We start from the raw sequence: 24,713 nt of genomic DNA, 5'->3' as shown, positions 1-24,713 counted from the left end.
CTCCCAGTACTTGGCTTATGATAATGTGTAGATATTTTAACATGCAGGTTTTCCCAGCCTGGGTTCAGAGAGGAGAGATTAGGGCTATGCTTGGTGCTGTCTTCCAGAGAGAATCTCTGTGATAAACTGTCTAAGCTAAGTTATCCAACACATCCTTTAGCTTATACCTCAGCTGCCTTCCCTGCCAGTTCTTTGAACTCCCTTTTCCTGTGCACTCTGTAAAAACTGTTGAGAACTCGCTGGGGACACTTGGGAACCATGGGTCAAGATGCCAGGTTAATTACTACATCCCTCAGTGGGTCTGGAAATTTTATCTTGATATTCTCACCTGTCTTAGTGGTTTCTTCTTCCTGCTATGAACTGGAAGCTGTCTGGTGTTCTGAAATATTTTCAGAAAGGAATTTTGTTCTCATAGAGCTATAATGACTTGCTTTGTTATACATGTTACTTCATATGTCATTGACATGAGTTTTCATGGCTGAATGTTAATTCAAATGTCAGGTTTCAGTTAGCACAGCAAATGCAAAGCTTATTAATTTTTTTTCTGTCTTGAAATGTCTCCAATCACAATATTTAGTACAGTCAGGCCTTTTTAGTTGCGTTCTGTGTTGCATATTTATTCAACATGTTTGAGCTCTATGTAAAGCTGAGTGATATGCTGGGTACCAATTGGATTGTAATTTTATTAGACAAAGTTGCAAATAAATTGACATGAATCTGCTGTGCAATTCAGACACATAACTTCTGCTCTTGATACAGTGGTATTCTGCCAGCAGCAGGTAGAGTTCGGGCCTATAGATATGGTGTCATATTTCACAGAGATGGGAACAGAGCAGTCCTGACAGCAACAGTGATTAGCAGTGATATTCTAAGTAGATCAAACATTACCTGTCACACTTGTACCTTTCTTTTTCTTGTTAATGCTTTTAAGTTGTGATCACAAACATAGAACATTGAACTGACACTCCTTACCATCTTAAGCAAATGGTTCCCTGACATTAAATACATCATATTCCTGTACAACTATCATCATTCATCTCCAGAATCTTTTCATCTCCTAAAACTGAAACTCTGTGTGCTAGTTACTCTTCTAGTTGCTGTTACAAAATACCTGATGAAGGCAAATTTATGTTGTTTGTAGGTACAGTCTACCGTGGCAGGGATAGCATGCAGCAGGTGCTGAGGCAGCTCGTCACAACACCCACAGTCAGCAAGCAGACACTGGTGACTGCCGGGCATCAGCTTACTGGGTCCATTCTATTCCATTCGGGACCTACATTCATAGCAGATCTCCTCTTTTGGTTGATCTGATCTGAAAGCACCCTCATCAGCATACCCTGAGGTGTGTTTCATGGTAATTCTACTTCCCATCAAGTGTACAGTCAACATAGACTAGAGTTTGTCTGAATTTGACTGTACAGGATTCTTGTGTACGCAGAATCTTAAGTAGGTGACCTGCCCACTTGGCTTATTTAGTTTGGCATAGATTTCAGGGTTCATCCATATTGTGCCATGTGCCAGAATTTCCTTCCTTTTTGAGACTAATGGTGTTCTACTATATGAATATGCTATATTTATTTTCTACCTTTTAACTATTGTAAGTAATGCATCCATGAGCATACAGTACCTTCTTTGAGACTTCATGTCTCTTAGATGTAGCCCTACAAATGCAATTGCTAAGTCACCCCACTCTTCTGTCTTGACCTTTTGGGGAACAATCATTCTGTTTTCTGTATCAGCTTTGCCATTTTCCATTCCAGCAATAATATACAATTCCAATTCTTTCCCACCTTTTCCAGTTTATTTTCTGTTTTGTTTTTATCCTAGTGAGTTTGGGGGACACCTCCTTGAAATCTCAATTTGCACTCAATAGTGATCAGTTATGTTGAACACTTTTTAATGTGCTGTTGGCTATTTATATCCTCTTTGGGGAACTGTTCACATCTGTCTTAAGTAGGGTTGCTGTTGGTGTGATGAAACATTATGACCACAAGCAGCTTGGGGAGGAAGGGGTTTGTTTGGCTTACACCTCCACATCTTATTTATCACTACAGGGAGTCAGGGCAGGAACTCAAGCAGGACAGAAACCTGGAGGCAGGAACTGATGCAGAGGCCATGGTGGAGTGTTCTTACTGACTTGCTCAGCCTGCTTTCTTAAAGAACCCAGGACTACCAGCCCAGGGTGGCACTGCCCACTGTGGGCTGGGCCCTCCCCCATCAATCACTAGTTAAGAAAATGACCTATAGCCCAATCTTATGGAGACATTTTCTCATTTAAAGTTTCCTCATTTTAGATGGTTTTAGCCTGTATTAACTTGACATAAAACTAGCCAGCATAACATTTATTGCCCATTTTTCCAAGTAAGTTATTTGTTTTGCTATTGCTTCCGAGTTATGGGGGTGTACATATTTTAGATATTAGCCATTTATCAGATTGATGATTTGCAAATATTTTCTCTCACCTCTTCACTTTTTGGGTTGCATTGGATAAAAACAGTAACATTAATATAGTCTCATTTGTCTGCTTTGCCATTTAGCCATTCAGTATTCAGTGTTGCAGAACTTTCCCCCTATGTTTTCTGCCAAAGGTTTTTTTTTTCAGTATTAGCTCCATATTTAAGTCTTTGATCTATTTTGAGCTAATTTGACATAGGATACAAAGAAAGAATCTATTGTTGTTCTGTGCATGTGACTGTCAGGGTTCTCCCCCACTGTTTTTTAAAGAGAAATCACTTCCGGCATTGAGTGCCTTTGCTGTCCTTGAAAGTCTTTCAGTTACATAAAACGGGGTTTATTTCTGGGTTCTTCATCCTATTCTGTTGGTGACTATTATATCATTGTGGTAACTTTTGATATATGAAAAGGGGAAACCTTCAGTGCTGTTCTTTATCGATAAAGATTGTTTTGGCCATTTAGGAGTAAGCTCAAGATTTTCTGCAAATTACAGGAGAGACCACACATTCACTTTTAAAAGAAATAAACATACTTATTAGAGAGTTTGATCTCAGATTGACCCATAAGAAATGATAGTGTTTTATAAACACACCCACCCTAACATATGAGATATCTATTTTTATTTTTCCTCTTTCAAAAATTATTGTTGTAAGCTCAATGGGCTTTCTAAAACTATAAATACCTACTGTATACATCTTTTGTAAAGCCATGCAGTTAAAAATTAAGACATATGAACAGGTGAGCAGAAGAGCATAGGTATAGTTAAGTCTTTGACTTACTCTGGTCATAGTGAAAGGAGAACCATTTGGATTAACTCAGATACAGATCAAGAAAACCAGTAGGGACTTGTTTTGGGCAGGTAACTGATACAGCGGATTAGGATAGGACCCTGAGATGAGAAGGAAGAAGAGCAGAGCCATTAACGTGAAACCATTAAGCTTGGTGCCTTGGATAACAGCTGAATATATAAATGCTAATGGGGACCTAAAACATGGAAGTTTAAGCATTTGTGATTCAACATCACAGTCACAAAATATTGTACTTATGTTGTGGAGTTAGAAAATACCAAGACACTACCTGACTCTATCCTGTTGTAGTTAGCCAAATTTTTATTTAAGCTGCAGCTGTCCCTGGTTCCCATGGTTGGATTTGGGACTGAGGCCAGCTAAAGGGGGGGTGTCTACTTTTAAAGGCAAAGGCCACAATTTATTCTTGTGGAAATGTATAAGGTATAAGGGAACCTCTTGGGTCTTTGCATTCCTCAAATTCCTGGTTGTATCTTAATAGCCTCAGGTTGCTCAAAGGGCTAGCCTCAGACCTAAAATGTATTAATGTATTAGCTGCTATATTCACCATTGGCTCTGGTTTCCAAGAATCAAATTGTTGATTCACATTTATGTGGGACTAAAGTCTAATATTTTAACTGTGTTGACTCTCATATATATATATGCAATTTATGATACAAGGGTCTATGGTAAAACATCCAGAAAGCAACAGGAGAGGGTTTTAGTTGGCAAATATATTTGGGGAAGACTATAGACCAAGACAAAAGGGTTTGCCCCACAGGGTTTCAATTCTTGCTGATCAGCAGGCATATTCATAACCTTTATGTCAGGGGCACATTATATAGAGATTTATGACTGGTCTAAGTGATCAGAGACTAGTTTTTCTAACATAATTTTAGCAATGAAAGTGTTCTTAAGAATACTTTTATCGGATGGCATAACTCTCTAATAGTCCAGAACATTCCCCACTGGGTATACGAGAATGAGTCAGTCTGGGAAATTTAATTTTAGAGCTTCTGGTATCTTTAGCATTGGTTTGTTTTGTTTGGGGTTGGCTAGGGGAAAAACAAAGAGATTGGTATTGACTTCAGCAAGTAAGCATTAGAATGCATAAACCAGCGAGACAGAACATAAACACTTGCTTCATCCAGGTAAAACTTGATTAACTATGAAATAAATTATTCCCTCAGATCCAGCCCCCATCTTGAGTAACTCTTTTTGCAAGTTTTGTGCCACTCTGATCTTTAATACGTATTTATAATACTGAAGGAACGCAGAGGCCAACATGGGCCCTAGTATGCCAACAGACATAATAGGTAGCCATCTGTCTCTTCTGCCAGAGAGAAGGGAATTGCCTCCTTCTGGTAGAGAAGAACTTATTTTGTTTTGTTTTGTTTTGTTTTGTTTTGTTTTGTTTTGTTTTGTTTGATCAAACATTCCAGCCTTTTAATGAGGATAAGGGATGACATACTCTCTTCTGTAATTACTTCTCAGCCAAAATTGGCATGTCAATTGTTAGTGCTCAAGAAAGCTGGAATATGAGACAAAGTCCAGGAGGGAACAGGGGTTATCTGGTTTGTTGTCCTGGTTATGCTGGACCATCTGGAGCTAGCAAAGACTTTTGAGCAGTCTGAAGTGCTGTTCCAAAGCAGGGTCTCAAGCTTATAGGAAATTCCATTAGAAGCATCAGTTTTCATCACCTTTCATCAAGTCTAGGCCTCACTCATTTCAAAGGACCACTGAGGCTGGCATGTTTGGAGCACTTTGCAGTTTTCAGTTGACTGGAAATCTGCTGGGACAGATACAGACTAGGGAAAGAGTTAAGGCTCTTAGAGTGAAAATGTTTGAGTGTACTTGAAACTGTGGTCCTGGCCTTTGAGGCCATGGAAGGAATCTCAAGACCAGGGGGAAGACAGAGCCTACCCTCAGGGATAAGCTGTAGGTGGGGAAACTTGGGGTGTGGCTGACATAACAGGAGTAATTGACCTGTGACAAGTGAATCCAAGTCATCACTCCCTGAAGCTTACATAAGTTTTTTTTTTTTTTTAAATATATTGATATATTTGTATTACCACTGTTGTGATCTTCACTAAAATCCTTATTGTATGAAAAGCAGTTAACAAGTGTCGGTAAACATCTGGGGTATATTTCAGATTTAGGTTATAGCAAAAGTTTAGGGACTCAACAATTGCCTCTGTATTATGAACATGAGCACTCTTTCCTGTGTCCAAAGAGCTGGATATAGAGAGTGAACAGAGATGTTTTCAGCACAATTAGAAACACCTTTAGCTCTATATTTAGAAAACAACCAAAGAAAATTTAAGATTTTGAACTTATGAGTATGGTAATAGGGTCAGTCCGTGGTCATCAGGGCTGGATTAGTAGTTTGTCAGAACTCCACAGATTAATGTTTAAACTGAACTTTTGAAGTCTTAATATCTAATGAGAGGGAAAGAAATCTGAAGCTTTTTTAAAAATTTTTTCAAATCCCTTAAATCTCTTCCTCAGACCTTTATAACTTGCATTTATGTACCTTAAATTATTTTCTTGGACTCTCACAACTTACATAAACTTTGTTTTTTTCCTTTTCATCTAGTTGTTTACCATGAGACACAGAGGGTTGATCACTAGAACAGCCATTGCAAAGCACATTTCCCTTAAGTGATAGAATAGTAAAAGGTAAAATCCTAGTTAGTAACAACAACATGATAGCTTGAGTTGGTTTTTGTTTTTATATTAAATCCTATTTTGAGAGTTTATATCTTTCATCGTGAAGCCTGTCAGCAAAGTAAACTGTCTGAAGTCTGTTTCTCTACAGACATGGTAGCTCTAGAAAATGAAAGGCCTAATTTCTACATTGTAGGAGTTGGTTAAACTGATAAATCTATAGTTTGCCATAAACATCAACAGAAATATGAGAAGGACAAAATTTGAGCAGGAAGCATAATCCAAATTGTCCCTGTATCAACTAAAATGACAGCAACTTATCCACTATCTTGACAGATACCATACACTCCTTAATTTCACCATGTCTTGATGGTTATTTTGGGGACAGAGGTCAGGGAGATGTCCAGATTTGCCTGTTACACTGGGCATCATCAGCCTTCAGCTGCCAGAACGTCTGAGAGACTTTACTGTGGATGAGGAATGCTCTTCCATGGTGAGGCTAAGAGGGCAGTCAGTTCTCCAGTGTCCTGCTTGTCCACAGTTTGGGCAGCATCCTGGCAGCAGGCAAGGCACGGGGCAGTTCTTTGCCCAGTGGTTAGTATTACCACAGTCAGAGTGGAGTTGCATGTGTCCTGATAACTTCTTTGGAAGTGACCTTAGGGCTATATATAGGAGATGGCATTTTTATCTGTAATAGGGAGGTTTTATATTAAACATTTTAAATGCCTTTTTTAGCAGATCTTTGAGCAGTGTGAGGTCCATAATCTAGTCTATTAAGTATACCTGATTATTTAAAAAATAATTACATTTTTAGGTACTTGCTTCAGGCTTATCCTTGATAGCATATACAAAATGTTAAATAAAGCTTGTCCTTATATATTAATTACATTTGCATTTAGCATGTCTGTAAGCATAGTTCTGAGCACACTAAAGAATTTAATTATAAGGTGACTGGCCAGTAATTGGCTTTCTTAGTTATCTTTAACGGTTTACAAATTAGTACCTTTTATAAAATTAGGATTTTTACACCTTTATTCCTATTAAGTTTTAGCCTTAAAATTTTGAATTGAAATTTTTTAAAAGATTTATTTATTCATTTTATATATGTGAGTACACTGTTGCTGTCTTCAGACACACCAGAAGAGGGCATTGGATCCCATTACAAATGGTTGTGAGCTACCATGTAGGATTGAACTCAGGACCTCTGGAAGAGCAGCCAGTACTCTTAACCCCTGAGCCATCTCTCCAGTCGTTGAATTGAAATTTTGATTAAAAATCTTTTAGCAGCAAATAAGACTTTAAACCATAAATACAGTCTACAGCCAGGCAGTGGTGGCACACACTTTTAATCCCAGCACTTGTGAGGCAGAGGCAGGCAGATTTGTGAGTTTGAGGCCAGCCTGGTCTACAGAGTCAGTTTCAGGACAGCCAGAGCTACACAGAGAAACCCTGTCTCAAAAAACAAACAAACAACCCCCCCCCCAAAAAAAAAACCAAAAAACAAAACGAAAGAAAGAAAAAGAAAATACAGTCAACAGACAGACCAGGAATCTTATTTTCCTGATTCTTTATATTGTACCTGTGTAGACTATTATAATTTCTTGGACTTAATTTATGCAGATAGCTAATGCTTCACAAAGTTAGCAAAGACAAAGAGACTATACCTGTATCTTTGTATCAGTTTCTGCTATCCTTAGGAATTTATAATCTTTATTTATTCAATATAACTTATTTTTCAGACATACATTGTTTCTCCTGGAAAATTTTCTAGAAGACTTTTTGTTGAATACAGAATACAATTAGCAAAGACATAAGAGGTCAAACATACATCTGTATGCCAATTCCTAGCAACCAAAGTGAAACTTTATAATCTCTGGAATTTATACATCTTAATTAAGCATACTTTATTAGATATATATTTTTATATAATTTTTTTACTTTTAGGACAAAAGTCATCATACAAAAAGAAATCCATACTAATGCAAAATAAATTAGAGACCTGTTTAAAAAGGAAATACCATGATGAGAGGGGGCTCAGTAGACCAAGAAATCTTGTGGACACTGCCTTAGTTGGTTCAGACCACATAGTCACTGTAATCTAGATGGTGATGAAGTCACGTGGCATGTACTCTCTTTAGCCTTACTAAAGATGGCTGCCAGCCACAGGGTTGTTTCCACCCTGATGGGTCATCAGCCAAGATGATGGCAAGTCATATGGTTGCTATTTATTCTTTTTTTTTTTTTTAAACATCTTTTTTTTGAAACAAGAGTCAATTTCAAATTACATACTAGCATGAAGTAGCAAATTAAGATTGGCTATGTATAGATTAATAACTATCAACCCTTTTTGTTATAAGTTTAAACTAACTTTTTAAAACAGATTTTACAGATCTTTAACCATACTCAATAAACTCTAAAAAATTGAGGTACAGAAAGTTTACCCAAATCCTGGGATAAAGTTTATACTTGAGCAAAAGTTTTAAAGAGCTAAAACCAAGAAAAGCAGTATGAGGTAAGCACCAGTAATCCTGCTGGGACTAGTTTCCTTTTCAGCTATTTTAAAGCACATAATGGGTTTTCCTGGGCTGTTTTGTTTTGCTTTCTCTCTCTCTTCCTGTCTCAGAGTCAGATGGCCAACTGACTCATGACAGAGATTTGGAAATCTTGTAAACAAGCATGTTTGGGTCAGGAAAGGGAGGACTATAATCCAACTCAAAAGCAAGCCTTTTAATAATGTAAAACAGCATAAAACAATATTTTGATATTGTCCATACCCAAAGGATACTGACTCCCTTCAAAATCAAATCCAGTGACCAGAGGGAGGGATTAAACAAGCAAAGAAAGAAAAGCTGGAGCCTGGGCCTGAAAGAAGTTAAGATTTTGGTTCTGGGAACTTAGCTTTTACTCCCTAAAGAGACTGGAATTGTCGGCCACAAGGCTGCTGTGCTTTGGGTCTCTGGCACCTTGATATAGCCTGTGTTTCCCTTGTGCAGCATTGCTTGATTAGCTTCCTAATGAGTCCATCTCAATAGCTTTCCATGGACACTGTCCCGTTTCTCCCCCTGGAAATAGTGTATAAGCTGCTGTGCTTCTTAATGTGCTTGCTCAGAGACCTCCTGTCCAGCTTTCTTATCTTCTTCTTTATGTTCTCATCTCCTGGCCTCATCTCATCTACTTAGGACCCAGCCACTGCTAGTCATGGTCAGTCATTGTCACTGTAATTTGTCCCTTTAATTGCTGACTAATATTCCATTCTATGGATGTACAAAAGTTTATTGATCCATTTTCCTGTAAGTGAGCATTTCTAATTTTCAAGTATTATGAATAAGGTGTAACCATGATTTTAAAAATCATTCTTCTACAAAATTACATATAGCATATTTGTCTGAGGATAGAATCAGCTCTACCTCTGTACTAAGCAGTAGCCCAAAGTAAAGTAACAAAACAAACAAACAAACATGGGTGCTTGCTACACAGGTCTGATGACCCAAGTTCAATCTCTAGCTCACGTATCACAGAAAGGCAGAAGATAAAACCAGCTCCTCAGCCTCCTCTAACGTCCCCCATGCACAGATACACATTATTCACACACATACATGGTAGTAATGTTAATAGATAAATTTCACATTAATTTTTAATTAATTCATGTGAATGGGTGTTTTGCCTGCATGTATGCCTGTGTACTGCACACATGCCTGGTGCCTGAAAAAGCCGGAAGAGGGTGTCAGTTCTCCTGAAGCTGGAACAAGCAGTGATAAGCCTCCAGGTGGGAGCTGACAGTCCCCTCCGAGTCCTATGGGAAAGCAGTGCTCATAAGCACTGAGACATCTCCCCAGCCCGTTAATAATTTCTAGTGGTTTATTTCTTTTTCATATTATATCCCATTAAAATTCAGCAAAATCCATGTATCTCCACTGACTGAACATTTAGGCATCTATGCCACAGACATTCCATGTCACCATGTCTTCCCACAGTCATCAAAGCAGCAAAAGGACAGTGAATAAGAAGGTGCATGCCAGAAGCACGTACGAGCAGCCTTGTACCTGTGATCTAGGCAACTCAGGGAGTCGTGTTCTGTTGTGTTGCTTACTGTTTGCCCTGTCACATACTGTTTTAAATAATGACGTTTTAAAGCATGTTTTAGCCATTAAATCCATATAAGTGGTAGGCAATGTGAACATGAGACTCGGGAAGACTGCAGTTGGTAGATTGAACAAGCTTGAAACCCTGTGTATCTTCCCTTAACACACTTAGGAAATGGATTTAAGAGAAAACTGTGACCCTGTAAAAATTTCCCCACAGTGGTCTGATTAACTTGAACCTATAAAAGAAGATGACATCTGTAGCTCTCGGTTAGGCGGGACACTTAGTACAAGGGTTATGAGGGAGTTCTGAAACCAGACCATGGTTTTGAATTGTAGCTCTTGTGATTTAGTAGCCTTGGTGAGTGGCTTTACCTGCATGTAAAATAAAGTCATGAAGAAAACTGTGGCTACTATGTGGAGACATTATAGCTTAAAGGGCATACAGTAGCACACAAATGCTATTTCTGCTGACTATGTTTTCAGATTGGTGGCAAATGCCTTGTTATCCCAACACCCAAGAGGAAAATTTAGACTTCAAGGCCAGTGTGTCCACATAATGAGTTCTGAGCCCCCGTAAGCTACATAGTGAGACCTTGTCTATATATATAATTAGTTTTCTCTTGCTATATCACATACTGCTACAAATTCAGTGGCTTACAGCACAGCACGCCTGCACCCCTGCTTGTTGACTTATGGCTCTCTAGGTCTGTTATAGTAGCTAGGTTTTCTATTCGGGGTCTCACAAGTGGAGATCAAGAGTTAGTAAGGCTTGACTGTGTAGACTCTGGGGAAGTTCTCTTGTGAGTTCCTTCTTATTAAACTTTGTTTCCTTGCTGGCTCAGGGTGAGTGCCCCCACTCCTTATTTCTCCTCAGGTAGAGCTTCCCCCCTCCATCCTCAGCCCCAAGCTCAAGGTGTTCCAGAAGAATTTCCTTCAGCTCAGAATTCATGTGAATCAGTCTGATTAAGAGATCCACACACTATTTCTGAGACATGACAGTTCTCTATTTAAGGGTTTCTCATGATTGGTTCAGGAACAATTAAGTAATCTTCCTTCATCCTGAAGTCAGCTGTGACTTCATAACATAAGCTGACCTTGTAAGTAAATTCACCAACCTGTCTACACTCTCAGTCATATGTACAAGAGGAGGAAATCTCAGCCTTCGTGGTATTCTGCCTAAATACATACTGCTTGAGTTTTACCAGTGCCCGTGTGTTTCTGTGGATGGGGTGTGTGTGTAAGTATTTACTTGAATGCTGCTCTGGCCTCTGCATTTAGGCACACAGCTACATACCTGCACCACACATATATCACCTCCTGCTGTACCACTACCCAACACAGAGTAGTGTTCTCTACCCTATTGCCTTAACACAAGCTTTTTCACCATCTGAGCTGGGTCAGATGATTACTGCCCAGCCAGTAACCTCTCCTGATTCTCTACTCCTCAGTGTTACAGTTACCGAAATGCACAGCCACACCCAACTTTTTGTGTAGGGATGTGGGGATTTGAACTTGACTCCTTATGCTTGCAGAGCAAGCAAGTACCCACTAAGCCATTTTTCCAGCCCCATGAGTGTATTTTTTAACAAAGACTAACATATTATAAAAATAAAATATTCTACAAATAAGAGACAGAATTGATAGTGTTCTTAATATCCTATTGAGAAAAACCAAACTGACAGCCCCAGGGTAGTAATTCTACAATTGTAATTTTGTTTGTTTGCTATATTCCTCACTAATTGCTGATATCGTCAAGGCAGGGATTTTTATATTTGTATTATAAACATGTATGAAATAGATGACATATCATATTCAAATGAGATGAGCTAGATCATTAAACTGCAACCAATTAAACTCTAACTAGCTTAAATTTAAAGAAAAGCAGGGCTGTGGTGTAGCTCAGTAGGTAAAGTACTTGCCTAGAATACACAAAGCCCTGGATTCTATTCCCAGTGGTGGAAGACTGTAATCCCCACACCCGGTGGGTGGGAGCAGGGCCATTCTAAACTGGTGAGTTTAAGACCAGCCTGAGGATATCCAAGACTCTGTCTTGAAAAAAAAAAATGGGGGAAGATCTGCTTAGGAGATTATAGAGACATCCATCCCATTGATTATCAAAAGGAACCACTAAGACTTCTCAAGAAAAGCACAAGAGTTGTTAGCACTGGGAGGTTTCTGAGCTCTATAATTAACTAGAGGATTCCCTTTGCTAATGTCTTGACACACTACTGAACTCTGAATATCTGCTCTAAAATTTGAATCTCTGAGGTGGAGAATGTGGTTGCCCCAAACTCAGGTACCTATATGCTCCATCCACTCATTGGGGCAGGCTGTTTGCATTAGCTAGTATAGATCCGATGCACCATCCAGGTGTTGCCTATGAGCTGGACATACACCACGTACTAGCTTTCACGTGGGGAAGTGCTGGTTCTGGCAGGCTACAGGCAGACCACTGACATTAACTCACAGAGTCGATTGGAAAACATAGGACTTAGCTTGATCACACTGCCTTCCATTTCAGGTTTTCTCAGATCACTCATCCAGTCGACACCGTAGTGTGCATACTCTCCTGCTAGGTGGCCAGCTAGCAGCTGTGATTCCAAGAAATACGATTCCACCTCTATGTTTGCTAATTTCTCACTGTGTCTGATATATAAACCATCCTAGATAGCCATATGCCCTTTAACTTTCAGCTCCACACTGCTTAGAGTCCCCTGAGTAGGGAGGGATTTTCCATTGAGGTGTTTCCAAGATCAGATTGGCCTGGTGGGGGGATTGTTTTAGTTGTTAATTGATATTGGAAGTCCTGGACTACTGTGGGCAGCAGCATCCCTGGGTAAGTGGTTCTGAGAATAGTAAGAAAACTAGCTAGGCACAAGGCAGCAAACAGCATTTCCCCATGGTTTCTGCTTTATGTTCCTGTGTGAGCCCCTGCCCTGACTTCCCTCCATGATGGACTATGTCCTGGAAGTTTAAGCCAAATGAATTTCTTCTTTCCCTAATTTTCTTTTTTTTTTTTTTCTTTTTTTTTCTCTTTTTCTTTTTTGTTGGAGTGCTTTTATCACAGCAACATAAAGAAAACTAGAACACAATATATATGAACATCGAATATAGGTAGGATCCATTGTTTTGGTTTCAGGCATCCAATGGTGATCTTCGAACTACACACAGGGATATGTACCCTGGAATAATTCACTTCATCATCTCTTTAGCAGATAATTAGAAAAACACAAACAATTGCAACTCTAGGTTGTATTTCATGTGGGTACCTAAGAAACTTGTGCTGTTGTTCAAAAGCTTGATTATAGAGCAAACAGGTTTGATTCTTTAGGAGACTCTTAGACTGTTGAGGACGTGAAGACTCCAGAAGTCATGTGGCCTGTGGCCTGCTGCTCATTTCAGTGTCAGCCCTTTCCTTCTGTACTGCTTCTCCTGTGTCTTTCCTCTTTGAAGTCACTAGGATGCCACTCTCCACAAAATCAGTGGACTTTAAATGCCATTGAAGTCATACTAATTTGTGGAAAATCATTAAATTTTAAGTGGATGTCCTGAGACAACTAGTCATGACCACAAAGTATATGTGCAGCCATGTTTTCCGTGCTAGGAGCCTTGCACTGAGCTTTTACTTGGATGCTGGGGACCCAAACTCAGATCCTCATGCTCCTGTGGGAGGCACTTTCTCAACTTCGTCATCTTCCCACCCCCTCATTTCTTTACACTCTGCCTCATTTTCTAAAGAATATTCACCATTTTGATGGTTCACCCTACTTTCATTAAGTCTAGAAACAAAGCCTGTGAAAAGTGATTTCCTCACAGCCCCACAGCTAGAGCTGGGTTTCTCCCATGAGTTACACAGTAGACTGCCTCCTCAATGGCATAAGAGCCCAAGAGATGATTTCCAGCCAGAATAGAAATATAATCACATTAGGTAGGAAAGTCAAAAGTTCATGGTCATTGTCCTCTTTATAGGAAGTTTGAAGCCAGTCTGGGCTACAGGAAACTCAGTCTCAGAACAGAAGATGATGATAAAGAGGAGGCAGGGGTGGCCATGGCTGTAATCAGATTTATCTATCATGACCACAATAACTTTGCTGTGTGAACAGTGGACTGCAGTGCAGATGCTGAGAAACATCATAAGGCAGGAAATCTAATACAACGATTTCTTTGATTGGGGTGAAAAATGGTAGTGTCCAGCACATAGGGTAGGATGGGAAACAGTGGAAGGATTTAAGATACATTGTGAATGTAGAGTCACAAAACTTGTTCATGGATTGGAAATACCAGCCATACTCATGCAAATGACCCTATTAAATATAGTTGATCATGAGCAGGAAAGTAGGAGAGGAACTTTCAGGGAAGAATAGGTTCAGTGCAGGGGGGTGGGGGATGAGAGGATCATAGGGATGGACATGATCAATCATTTACACATCATTTACATATATGTGTAAAACTGAGACTGGCAGTGCAAATTTTAAAAGACTTTTAGTTCCCGGTTGAGCAAGAGGGCAAGTCTTAGTGAGTACTCAGGTGAGGAGAATCGGCTATAGAACAATCTGGAGCGTGAGTGAGTGAAATAGTGAGTTCTGTTTTTCTCAGGATGCTTGTCAGAGAGGTAGTAGAGACCCTTCAAGAGGAGAGTTAAATGTGTGGACAGTGAGCTCGGGAGAAGACTGGGTTGGATGTAGAGGACATAAATGTGGCCCTTATTAATGGAGCTTGTCATCTTGTTGAGGTTATTAAGTCATCCTGGAGAAGTATGCATAGGTATTTATAAACTGAGTGAAGACAGGCCTTTCAAGGAAGTAAAGACATGGCTAAAGTCTGGAACAGGAATGACATGGACAAGTGAACTTGTTACCCAGCTGCCTAATCAGGTCACTTTTCTATGTGCAAGGACATATCAGGTCTTACGTTTATTTTTCCCCCTTCTTAGTGCTAGGGTTGAACTCAGAGCCTCATGCATAATCAGCAAATGTTCTCACATTGAATTTCATCACCAGCTTTTGTGTGTTCAGCAGAAATCATCTTTGTGAGTTTTCATGCTTTTATTTGTGAAAGATGATACTTCACATAAATAAATCCTAGCATAGTTATACTGGTCCTGCATAGTGAGCGACTAGTGTAAGACAGTCATGATCTCCTACAAAGCAGTGCCTGCTGTCTGCTGGTCACAGGGTGGAGATGAGCCAGATGATCAGAACCAGTGTTTTAGAGGTGATCGTGTACCTTTCCCTGCTGGTTACATTCCGGCTCCTCCGTACTCTGCTCATGTAAGATGACACACAGCATCTACGTAACCACAGGGCATGGTCTTTCTAGAGCTGTGCTGTCCCCATCCATCACTCTTCCTCACAGTCTGCCATGTAGGGTCTGTTGTAGACATCCTGACATCATTCATTGGGATAGCAAAGTTTGAAGTCAAGTGAGAAGCCTTGCAATGTTTCCAGTTCAAAGCACACAACACTGGAGCCATGACTAGGACCTAAAGTGCACAGTTTAAAAATTGACATGCCACGGTGCCAGAAGAGTTGACACTGTTCTAAAATTATCTTCTACAACTGCAGTCATTCTAACCTGAATTTACTAATTTCCAGAATCATCATTCTATATCACTAATAATTGTATCTGCGTATCTCTTAAATGCGACACCTATCTTTGTGTAATAGCATTGTATGCTTGATCTCTCCACATACATGTGGCATTGTGTGCACATTTTGAACTAAGAAGTACTTGTAATCTGAGTCAGGAACTTAACCTTTTTCAAGTACTGACTCTTCCTGTGTGTCCATTTCACAGAAACGAAGATGCAGTCAGTCAGATGGCCGTCGCTCCCTTCCCAGTACCATCACATTCCCCATCGCCTGTTGAGGTAAGGTTGGAAGAAATGGGTCTCAGTGCACTCGATGGGTTTTTTACATCCATAAAGTAGCTAGACTGTGTTGTCCTCAGCACACTGCAGCAGTGATAAGACACTTGTTAGGAGGAATGGCACTTGAACCTGTGGTGTGGCATCTCTCTCTCCCTTTCCTTCTGGACAGTCAACCTCACGGATGGTGCTACTGACATTTCAAGGTGCTTTTGACTTCCCCCCTCAGTTTCTGCTGCATAGATCAATCATCTCTAGAAACTTCCTCACCTGTACTCTGTGAGGTGTACACCCCACCCCATGTCTGAGTCACCGTAGAATCAGCAGTGATTCCAGTTGCATTTTTAATCTGTTTTGACCAGTTATTGTCAAATAAGCTACAAGTTAGCAATAAACATTGTCTTCACTATCATGATTTCAGCAGTCTTGCTAACACTAAAGTTTTGTTTTGGTTTGTTTTGTTTTTAATGTAAGACCTCAAAGGTTCTAGAGATGTACATTATCGTCTCGGGCATGCATCAAGTAGGAATGGTGAGGAAAGACTTGAAATAGATAGAAGATATCTGACAGAGGGCAGGCCCCACAGCCAGACTACCAGTTCAGATCCTGCAGCTGTCCGTGAGCCATGGAGTCTTAGACAGTTGCAGTTGCGCTAACCCTTCGATTCACATTCTTATTTTTTTTTTGCATAATATTAACAATAGCTTCTGCCTTATTGCTAGGATTAAATAATGTATGTGCAGAATATGTTGAGACCCCAGTAGGTGCCTGAGATGACAGATTGTCCTAAGCTGTATAAAAGCACCATGGCTTCATCTGTTTTCTTCTGTTGGAAATGGCTGTAAATATCAACCACATGCCTTCTTTGGTACGGTCCTGGCCAGCCGGTGTCTGCAGCTTCCAGCTTGGGGCTTCACATGACAGGTGACTGAGGGTGCTGTCAGCTGTGCCAGGCCCTGTATGGGTACTGTCACTATTACCTTCATGGTCCTTGCCCCCAGACTGAGGCAGTGTTGTTATCTCCAGAGCAGCACTCAGCACAGGTGAACTGTTATTTAGTAAATTATAACTCAGTCTTTATAGTATATATTAATAGGTATTGAAATTCATTTTTAAAAATTGTGCTAATCACAGAAGTGATGTCACCATTAAAAATAATTTAGTCATATATTAAAAAAAGAATTTTTTCTTATATCTTATCTTGCCAAATCAGTAATTAGCCAGAAAATGTAACTCAGTGTCATTCAAAAGAGTGTCACTATTTTATTAGCATTTAAAAACTGTTTTTTACTGTTTTGTATTTGTTTTTTGTTTTTAAAGCATAATCTTACACTGTACCCTTGGCTAGTCTAGAACTCATACTCCTATATAGACCAGGCTGGAGGCTGGTCTCAAACTCAGAGAGATCTGCCTGCCTCAGCCTCCCACATGCTGGGATCAAAAGTGAGCACACCTGCCCTGATTTTGCTTTTTAAATAAAGCACTCTGCTAATATATATGAAGTAGAAATTATGCCACTTACAATTTTCAAGATCCCAATCACAATAGCTGAATGCAATATCGTAGTGTCAGCATTTCAGTTGATGGAGAATTAAGTCAAACGAGGTACTTACATAAATATAATAAATCCTTTTCTTTCTTTCTCTCTTTCTTTCTTTTAAGATTTATTTATTTATTTATTTATTTATTTTATGTATATGAACACACTGTCACTGTCTTCAGACACACCAGAAGAGGGCACCTGACCCCATTACAGATGGTTGTGAGCTACCATGTGGTTACTGGGAATTGAACTCAGGACTTCTAAACAAGCAGTCAGTGCTCTTAACTACTGAGCCATCTCTCCAGCCTCTCCCCCCCACCATGCCCCAACTTTTTTTGGGGGGGGTGGAGGGGTTGCTTGTTTGTTTTGTTTTCTTTGGTTTTTCAAGACAGGGTTTCTCTGTGTAGTCCTGGCTGTCCTGGAACTCACTCTGTAGACCAGGCTGGCCTCAAACTCAGAAATCCGCCTGCCTCTGCCTCCCAAGTGCTGGGATTAAAGGTGTGCGCCACCACTGCCCAGCTGATGCCCCCACTTTTAAGGATTCAGCTCCACAATTTCTTTTACAGTGTTGCCATTTGAATTATATTCTCTGCACTGGTGGCTCTAGTGACTGTCACCTTTGAAAGGCACCCTCCTTTGGGTGGGATGAAGTCTATGAGTTCTCGTCACCACACTCTCCTTGTTTGCCTATGTGCCAGTCACCCTGCCTTTATGCAGAGGTGAGTCTGTGGACTTTCAAGCATAACTTATTAGGTGGATGACAAAAGGACCAGTTTAAAGCATACACTATACATTAAGTACGGCCATGCCACCGTTGAGTTGAACCTGACAGCAGAAATTCGGCTTGACTTTTATTGTATGCTAGTGATGGCTCACATTCCTCCCCTCATTTGAGAAATATTTATTAAGCTCTGATGTCTGGCATAGTTCTAGCCAAGTTATTTTGGACTGTTAGGTGCCAGGAGAGTCAGGGAAAATTATACTAGCAGAATATTGAACCCGAGTGTGATGGTATTGTTGTATGATGCTGGATTGTTTAATTTTTTTCTACCAGTTACATGTTGGTCATGTGACCTTGGTAAAGGCAGTTAACCTCCCAAAGCCTGTCTTTCTCTGTGAAGCCTCTTCTAAGTCTATCAAAAGGGAATAACAAGAATCAAGTCCTAAGTCAGAAGAGTCCACACAGCTATACGCTTCCAGGGCATTGTCAGCATTTCCATTCACACCCTGGGCCTCAGAGAGACCATTACGGCATTGTGCAGCACAGTGTGTAAGCACACGCTCAGAAGTCAGGCACATTGCGGTTGGAATCTTCATCCTGTTAGGATTAGCACTATGAAATGCTCACACTGTTCCTGGGGCACACTGGGAGTTCTTTGTGGTTGTGCTCACATTACCACAGCCTCAGCATACATTCCAGCTTCTGGAACCTTCCATCTTCAATGCTTATGAACAAAATAGGATTTCTCCCTTAATATTAATTATTTAATTTTTGAATTGACAAATGAGAAGTATATGTATTTACCAGATTCAACATTGTTTTTCGAATATTTATACATTATGGGATGGCCAACCCAAACTAGATAGCAGTGTGTGTGTTTGTGTGTGTGTGTGTTTGTGTGTGTGTGTTTGTGTGTGTGTGTGCGCGCGTGCACATGCTAAGATTACTTGAAATCTTTAAGAGTTCTGCATACCTATAATTCCGGCATTGCGACCAAGGACAAAACTAGTGAGTTTAAGGCTAGCCTGGGCTTTATAAGAGCTTCAAGCTAACCTGGGCTATATAACAATATCCTAACTCTATACATAATACAAAAAAAAAACAAAAAAAAACCTACTTCTTAGGTATTTTCAAGACTACAGACGGCCGGATGGTGGTGGCGCACGCCTGTAATCCCAGCACTTGGGAGGCAGAGGCAGGCAGATTTCTGAGTTTGAGGCCAGCCTGGTCTACAGAGTGAGTTCCAGGACAGCCAGGGCTACACAAAGAAACCCTGTCTTGAAAAACCAAAAAAAAAAAAAAAAAAAAAAAAAAAACCAAGACTACAGACATTGTTTTTAATTATAGTCTAATTATATGTGTCTTATACTTATTTGCCCAGTCTAACTGAAATTTTGGAGCCCTTGACTTACATACTGTCAGCTCTACTACCCTAGTAAGCACTATTCTACTCTCTGCTTCTGTGAGATAAAGTTTTTTAAGAATCCATAGTTAAGTGAAATCATGCGATATTGTACTTTGAATACCTGACTCATCTACCCATGTTATCTGCCCATGTCATCACAAAGTATTGTTATTATTGTTATTATTACTGTTATTAACACAGGTAGATTTCTACATTGTATTTATAAGGCTCATTTTGCTCCTCCAGCTACCCACTGACAAAAGCTTAGGTGATCTGTTCCTTTGTAACTGAGGATATAGGTGCAGTGACCATGAGTGTGTATTTCATTTCTTTGGTTGGATTTTAAAACGTGTTACTGCTGCCGTACGTGGCATCACTTCCCTCCCAACAATGGAAGCTAAGGCAAGAGAACCATGAGCCCAGCCAGTCTGGGTGGCATAGTGAGACCGTGTGCTTAAAAATGGTTTTGTAGAAGAAACTGAAACTGAAGAAGAGAGTGTAGCAGTTGGGAAGTAGAGAGGGATGTGAATGAAATGAAATAACAGATGCCTTTGCGAACTAGACTGAGGTGACATGAGAGAGAGTAGAATTCTAAACTCCAGGTCTGAGTTCATGCTGTGGGCACTTGGAGCTGCCGGAAGCATCTGACTGAGGGAGGAGATGATCTGGCCAGGGCTAGTTGAATAGAAATGTCAAAGGTATGAGGTGGCCCCTGGCATAAAGTCACTTGCTTCAGATCCTGAGAACCCGAGTCCAACCCCTGAAACCCATGGGAACCAAACATGTGCTCATATATACACAAATGAATAAAACAGTTGTTTTTCAAAGAAAGGGGCCTTAATTGAGGAAGGAAACCCCATTTAAAAGTCACTGCAGTGATCCCATAAGAGAGGGCTCATATAGACCCAGGATGTTAGATATTCTCGGCATCTCTCCATGAGGAGGCCTGGATCTTGTCTCTACAGCAGGAGCTTCCTTTTACCCCAAGGCTGTGCTTTCTGAATAGCTGGTGAGAGGGAGTGCCAGCCTTGGAGAGCCTCGGAGATGGTTACAGAGGATCAACCTTTACCATAATTGCCATTCTACCTTTAATTGTTACTGCCTTTCTGGAATTCTGACTTATGTAACAGTAAAGATGTTCAGGAGAGCAGTTAGGAGAAAGAAATTCAGTTTGTCATATCTAGTAAACAGAAGTTTCTTGTTCAAAAGGAAGTATTTATGAACTTCTGCTGTGGTGAGAGTTACCATCCCTGAGTGGTGGTTTGAAAAAATGTATTGGCTTTAGGAACACAGACATAACACCGTCTAAAACCACAAACATGGATCTTATTTTTAAAATGAAGACAACTAAGCTGGGTGTGGTGGCACGTGTCTTTAATCCCAGCACTTGCAAGCAAGCAAGCCAGTCAGTGCTTAGTGACATCTCAAGTCAGAGGAAGACAGTTATTTCTATTGATGTATTCTTGTTCTGTTGGATGAGGGATCTTGTTAGACATGCCTTCTAAACCACAAGGCCCTTTAGGCAGACTGGTGCTCTGTTCTCAAATAAAGTTTCTGCCCTGAAGAGTCTTTCTATTCAGTTGGTAAGAAACTGGAAAAACTATATATTGAAGAAAACAAAGGAGCAGAAAAGTAAACTAGCAAGCAAGGTATAACAGTACATGCCCCAACCCCAGTACTTAAGGTGGACATGAGGGGTGTCTATCCGGTGACAACCTGGGCCACATAGGGAGACTCTCTCAAACATTCTTGAGTTAGGAGGCTGGGGAGTGACTCACTAAAGCGCCTGCTACACAGGCATGAGGATGTGAGTTTGGATCTTAGCACCACTGTAATACCTGCGGGTGGTAGAGCTTGTCTGTCACTGTGGTGCAGCCCAGCCCAGCAAGCCAGCTGCTGGGCTCCTGGGTCGGTGCTTTCTTGCCTGTGTGCGTGCTCTTGCACACACACTCACACATTTTATAACTATTAAAAATTCATACACTAGGGACTGGAGAGATGGCTCAGTGGTTAAGAGCACTGACTGCTCTTCCAGAGGTCCTGAGTTCAATTCCCAGCAACAACATGGTGGCTCATAACCATCTGTTACAGGATCCGATGCCTTCTTCTGGTGTGACTAAGAAAGTGACAGTGTGCTCACATACATAAAATGAATAAATCTTTTTTAAAAAAATCATATGCTGTTCCTATCATGGTTTCTCCTTCCCCATCTTCACTCAGATCCTCCCCACTCATTGAACTCCAGGGCTTCTCTCTCTATTTAGAAAACAAACAGGCAAATAACAAAAAATAAAAATAAATAAATTTTTAAAAAGGAAACAAACCAAACCAGAAGATAAAGTCACAAGAAACATACACAGATACACAAACAAACAAACAAAAAACATCCAAACAGAAACCCAGGAACTATAACCATAATATACAAGCGAAGGACCAATGAGATTTAAAAAAAAAAAAAAAAAAAAAAAAAAAAAAAAAAAAAAAAAAAACCTACAAAAATCACCATTGAATTTGTTGTATGTCGGCCATGGGACCTGTCCTTAAGTGTGGTTTATATACCCAGTTAGACTCCATTGGAGAAAAGTAATTTTTTCCTTTGCAAGTGGTTGTCACTTAGAGACAGCCTCTGGGGCCATCTGGCTTGAACCTGTGCAGGCCTCTGTGAGTTCATATGTGCGTCAGTCCTGTTGTGTCTGGAAGACACTGTGTCCTTAGTGTCACCAGCCCCTCTGGCTCTTACATTCTTTCTGCTTCCTTTTCTTCACATATTCCTGAGCTTTAGTGAAGACAACCCATTTAGGGCTGAGTGTTCTAAAGTCCCTCACTCTCTGTGTACTGTCCAGTTGGGTCTCTATATTTGTTCTCATCTTCTGCAAGATGAGAGTCCCAGCCCAGTGTGGCCTCATTCTTTTTTAGATGGTGGTGGTGGTGGTGGTGATAAAAGTTAAAACATTAAACTAAAAAAAACAAAAACAAAACATCACCTTAATTTGGAGATTTCCAGGGATCCCAGGAGAGAAAGGGAAGTTTAGAACTTTAGAAGGTGTGGGAAAATTGTCCTTAACGCACGCACTCACACACAGTCACACACACTCACACACACTCACACACTACTTTATCATCTTTGCTGTGTTGATGCACGCACTGCCTTTGAGTTTCCTCATCTATGGTCCTGACTTGCCTCTTCCTGGGAAGTTGTGAGCAGGCTGGGCCAAGCCAGCCACATTTGAAGATCAGCAAGAAGTGGACACCCGCCCTTGGATGAACTGACTCACTGTCAGCAGCCACTTTCCTTCAACCAGATGGTCCTCAAGCCGCCAGGGATCCTTGTTCCTTAGAGTCATGCTGCTGACCTCCTTCCCCTTCCTGTCTCTGACTGTTTGCCATGTTTTGGGTTCTTGACAAGTGGGGATTACAAAGGCTTCTCACTGTGTGAGCCATGTTGTCCTCACAGTGAAGTTACAATTTTGTTCTTGCGGTATTTAAACAGACAGGCTTATAACCTTTAGCTTGCCTAGAAAAAGTAAGTACATGCCCTGTTTCAGCCATCCTCAGTTCCTAAGTTCCTTTTTTTTTTTTTCCCCCAAGTCTCTTCTCCATCTGGATTTGGACTTTGTATCCTCCTCAATGGAGGCATGTCTAGCTAAAAGCAGAAGAGAATGTTAAAAGGTGGACATAGTACAGCTTGCAGCATGGCCTTTGAAGTGAGGCAGACCCAGGAGGACTTAATACTTGCATCAGACAAAGGCCATGAAAGAAGCACAGATGTTGACATCAAAGGTTTTTCAGTCTCTTCAGATAGATTTTCCACATATATAATTAGGATGCAAAAGAGATGCTAATGAATGGCGGAGGAGGTGGTGAGACCCTCCTGAGAAACTGTCAACAGGAGTCGCAAGAGTGCTGGCAGAATAGTACATTGTCTTACAGAGAAGCTTCTTATAAAGCAACAGGAAGCATAGTATAATAGGTTCATACATCAGTAAGTAGTCGTTTTATCATTTTATCAGATAATACGCATGTACATAATTGTATACACTGTACTTTAGGTGATTCCTAGCACTGTGGTTTGTTTACGCCATCGTTACCATCAATGTGTGATGCATGTGCTAGTTTTTACATCAATGGAACAGGCTAGAGTCATTTGGGAGAAGAGACCTTTAATTGAGAAAATGTTCTCACCAGAGTGGTCTGTAGGCAAGCCTGCAGAGCATTTTGTTAATGATTGAAGTGAGGGGGCCCAGCTCACTGTGGGTAGTGCCATGCTGGACAGGTGGTCCTGGGGTGTATGAGAAACCAGGCTGAACAAGCCATGAGAAAGGCGGTAAGGAGTCCTCCACCACAGCCTCTGCATCAGTCTGCCTCCAGGTTTCTGCCTTAAGAAACCCTGACTTTTGGTGATGGACCTTGACTGACATGTGCAAGCATAGTTGCTTTTGGATGGTATTTTATTACAGCATTAGAAACCCTAAGACATATGGAAGGAATCCGTTTTGTGTATGGCCCCATCATTTACTGAAGCATTACATTGTGGTGAATGACAGTACCCCAGTACTTGTTTCATTGGGAGCTTTTGTTGTTTGTAGACAGTTCTGCTACCTAGGCTTGTCAGCTCTCTGGAACTCTTCCAGTGGCCAGAGCTAGCAGCTTCTCTTCCTGGCTCTTCACAGCCTTTTATCCTCCATCAGCTTTGCCTTTCCAGCCTCTGTTTTTCCTTGTTTTGTCCTGGCTCCTCTCTTGAACAATCTCTCCTTCAGCAGCAGGCAACCTTTCCACTTCTGCAGCTCAACCTGAGCCCACTAACCACTCTGGTGTCAGCTCCTCCTGATGCTTCTTCTGGTAACAGCTCAGTCCACAATACTAAAGGTAGAAAAGACCTGAGGAAAGCTTTACTACTGCAACAGCAGGGACCCAGGATGCTTCCATTGTTCAGGCCCAGCACATGTCACATGCAAATAGTTTAGGGTTTGCTTCAAATCAGTGTACTCTCTTAGTGTCGATGGAAGGTTGAGGGGAGAGACTCATATACAGTTCGCTAAGGCTTCTGATAGCCAAAGTCTGGCACAAACTTTTTGGAACTGAGGTAGTGTAGTGAGCCTTCTCTCCACCAGCCATGGCGTTCAGCTGAGGTCAAATTCTAAGAGTGGGTGTTCTAGACTGTTGGTGCTGGCCTTTGTCCTTCCAGCT

At 40.7% G+C, this 24,713-nt stretch overlaps 1 protein-coding gene across 5 annotated transcripts in view; it reads left to right on the top strand.

Moving 5' to 3' along the window:
- Patj (PATJ crumbs cell polarity complex component) overlaps positions 1–24,713 on the top strand; it is a 302,257-nt gene that overhangs the window by 193,927 nt on the left and 83,617 nt on the right. For all 5 annotated transcript variants that reach the window (XM_076934632.1, XM_034502319.2, XM_076934635.1 and 2 more), the window contains one exon: positions 15,788–15,860. In XM_076934632.1, the coding sequence (XP_076790747.1) occupies positions 15,788–15,860 (73 nt within the window). The remainder of the gene's footprint in view (positions 1–15,787; positions 15,861–24,713) is intronic.

The sequence above is a fragment of the Arvicanthis niloticus genome, chromosome 5 (genome assembly GCF_011762505.2).
Source record: "Arvicanthis niloticus isolate mArvNil1 chromosome 5, mArvNil1.pat.X, whole genome shotgun sequence".
Classification (NCBI taxonomy): Eukaryota; Metazoa; Chordata; class Mammalia; order Rodentia; family Muridae; genus Arvicanthis; species Arvicanthis niloticus.
The sequence above is the reverse complement of the archived record's forward strand: the minus strand, read 5'-3'. Positions and strand labels throughout refer to the sequence as shown.